At 43.3% G+C, this 3163-nt stretch overlaps 1 protein-coding gene across 1 annotated transcript in view; it reads right to left on the bottom strand.

Moving 5' to 3' along the window:
• Positions 1-2369: 2369 nt before the first annotated feature.
• The window catches only part of LOC108296591 (translation initiation factor IF-2-like), a 49369-nt gene continuing 48575 nt past the window's right edge, over positions 2370-3163 (bottom strand). The window contains exon 5 of the mRNA XM_037735091.1: positions 2370-2982. Within this exon, the coding sequence (XP_037591019.1) occupies positions 2872-2982 (111 nt within the window). The 3' untranslated portion in view covers positions 2370-2871. The remainder of the gene's footprint in view (positions 2983-3163) is intronic.

The raw sequence follows: 3163 nt of genomic DNA, 5'->3' as shown, positions 1-3163 counted from the left end.
TTTTTTAAGACACAGACGCCTTCTATTCCCCAGGCTGGAGTGCAGTGGTGCAATCTCGGCTGACTGCAACCTCCACCTCCTGGGTTCAAGCAATTCTCATGCTTCAGCCTCCTGAGTAGCTGGGATTACAAGTGCACACCACCACACCCAGCTAGTTTTTTTAGTACAGATGGGGTTTCACCATATTGGCCAGGCTGGTTTCAAACTCCTGACCTCGTGATCCGCCCACCTTAGCCTCCTGAAGTGCGGGGATTACAGATGTCAACTACTGCACCTGACCAATTTTTGTATTTTTTTTAGTAGAGACAGGATTTCACAATGTTGGCCAGGTTGGTCTCAAATTCCTGACCTCAAATGTTCCACCTGCCTCAACCTCCCAAAGTGCTGGGATTTTTTTGGGGGGAGGGGATGGAATTTCACTCTTTTTGCCCAGGCTGGAGTACAATGGTGCAATCTCGGCTGAGCCATCATGTTATCTGAGATAGATATGTCATACTATGATAACATACCGTATATGATCTTGACATCATCTCCAATAAGGCAGATCTCCAAGTATTCATGGGAAATGACTTCTAGCCAGGTACAGTGGCATGCACCTGTAGTCCCAGCTACCTGGTATGCTGACGTGGACTGGGAGGATCACTTGAGTCTAGGAGTTCTGGGCTGTATGTATTAAATTTAAAAAGATGAATGTGTACAGTGGCTCACACCTGTAATCCCAACATTTTGGGAGGCCGAGGCAGGCGGATCACTTGAGGTCAGGAGTTTGAGACCAGCCTGGCCAATATGGTGAAACCCCGTCTCTACTAAAAATATAACAATTAGCCAGGCATGGTGGCGTGTGTCTATAGTCCTAGATAGTTGGGATGCTATGCTACCAATAAATATTGAGTCTAATAAGGTAATAAAAAAAAAATAAAAGGAAAAGGAAAAAATGCAGTTGGGAGGCGGGGGCACGAGAATCGCTTGAAGCTGGGAGGCAGAGGTTGCAGTAAGCCAAGATCACACCACTGCACTCCAGCCTGGGTGACAGAGCAAGACCCTGTCTAAAAACAAACAAACAGCAAAAAGCAGCAGATATAGGATGATCCCTTTTGTTTAAATAATACAACTATTCCTATACATTAATATACATTGATGCATAGAATAAAAATCTAAGCTGGGCAGGCAGCTATAGGTCCAGCGACTAAGGAAGCTGAGGTAAGAGGATTTCTGGGGCCCATGAGTTCAAGGCTGTAGTCAGCTGTGATTGTGCCTGTGAACAGCCACTGCATTCTAGCTTGGGCAACATAGTGAAAGCTTACTGGTACAAAAAAAAAAAAAAAAAAAGAAAGAAAGAAAGAAATTTTAAAAAATAGCCAAGTGTGGTGAGGCATGGGTATAGTCCTATGTACTAAGGAGGGTGAGGAGGGATGTGATACCCTGCTTTTTGCCAGCTAAAGCTAACTCTCCTTTCCCTGAGTAAAAGCTGTTCAGGCTTTATGTTAGACTTTTCGAGCTGAAAAGACTCTGTCTTGGCTTCTTCATTTTAGTAACCTTCTCCCCATTAAGTATGTAACTATAGTATACAGCAAGGTCAGACTGACTCTGGGCACCCAGAAATGCCTTTGTTGATAAGAGGCTGAGTAAAGTGGTATCAGCAAAGCCTGGAAATGCAGCTGCAGTGAGCGCCTAGAGCCCGCCTTGTCTATAAGTTGTATGTCTTTCAAGACAGTGGTACTCCTCACACCTGGCACTGTTTTATTTCTTATATATCAGTTTTTCTTTTTAACTTTTGGCTTACTCTGTGTTAAAACTTTGTTTCAGCTAGGTTCCCCCCTTCCTGGTAAAACTAGTGTATAAAAGATGACCTAACTTTTTCTTCGGGGCCGAGAGAATTTTGGGCATTAGCCACTCTCGGTCGACGGCTTAATAAAGAACTCATAAATCATTCTCAGAGTGTGGCACATTCCTTGACTCGCTCAGGTACAACAGGGAGAATTGCTTGAGTAGAGGAGGGTGAGGCTGCACTGAACTGTGATCATGCCACTGCACTCCAGCATGGCTGACAGAGTGAGATCTTGTCTTTATAACTTAATAAATAAATAAATAAGCCGAGTGCTGTGGCTCACGCCCATAATCCCAGCACTTTGGGAGGCCGAGGTGGGTGGATCACTGAGGCCAGGAGTTTGAAACCAGCCTGGCCAACACCACAAAACCCCCGTCTCTACTAAAAGTACTAAACAATTAGCTGGGCGTGGTGGCACACACCAGTAATTTCAGCTATATGGGAGGCTGAGGCACGAGAATCTCTTGAACCTGAGAGGCAGAGGTTGCAGTAAGCCAATATTGTGCCACTGCACTCCAGCCTGGGCGACAGAGCAGGACTCTGTCTCATAAATAAATAACATGTGAACCATGAAGTAACAAGACTATTTTTATTAAAGTGACACAACCAGATAAACATTGGAGCTATCTTTGTGGAGTTAGGGTAAGCACTATGGAAGACAAAAAGAATGAGACATTGCCGTCCTAAAAGATTTCTGGAGACAGCTTTTGGAAGTGCCTTTACTGCCTGAATATGCTCTCCAGGTTGAATTTAATTTGTAGCAATGGCCAAAAGCCATCTAGTTGGGTCTAGTTAACAACCTGGATACGTAATTTTGTCTAAATTGTGACTCTACAGTAGAGTGACAGGTTTTATTATGTGACTTGTAAAGCAGCAGCTCCAATTACTTCCAAAAACATTAATTGTCAGCAACAATGATAAATTAAGTGGATAATGCAACGAGACAAGGTAACTACAGGGAAGGACAGCTTATAATGGATACATTCTGGTTCCCTTAAAAAACCAAAAACCCCAGTAACAACAAACTAGTTGTTAATACCTATTCACCCAGCCCTGGATACCTTCCTGTTCTTTTTTCCATTTCTGATCATCTTCTGCATAATCGCCAGGGGTGCAAAATTAGGGGCCAGAAGATATTCACAAATTTCAATATTCTGTAATACAGAGTTAGAAGGAAGTGTCAATGAACGAGTTACAATTACATCCTTTATTTCTTGCAGGTAATAATTTGTTTTCTCATGCTTTGTTAAGATAAAGGGTTAGGCCAAGGAGGGAGAATCACTTGAGGCCAAAGTTTGAGATCAGCTCCGCCAGCATAGTGAGACCCTGTGACTA

Source organism: Cebus imitator, unplaced genomic scaffold, assembly GCF_001604975.1.
Source record: "Cebus imitator isolate Cc_AM_T3 unplaced genomic scaffold, Cebus_imitator-1.0 Scaffold726, whole genome shotgun sequence".
In the NCBI taxonomy this organism is placed as follows: domain Eukaryota; kingdom Metazoa; phylum Chordata; class Mammalia; order Primates; family Cebidae; genus Cebus; species Cebus imitator.
This window is presented reverse-complemented; position numbering and strand designations above follow the sequence as displayed.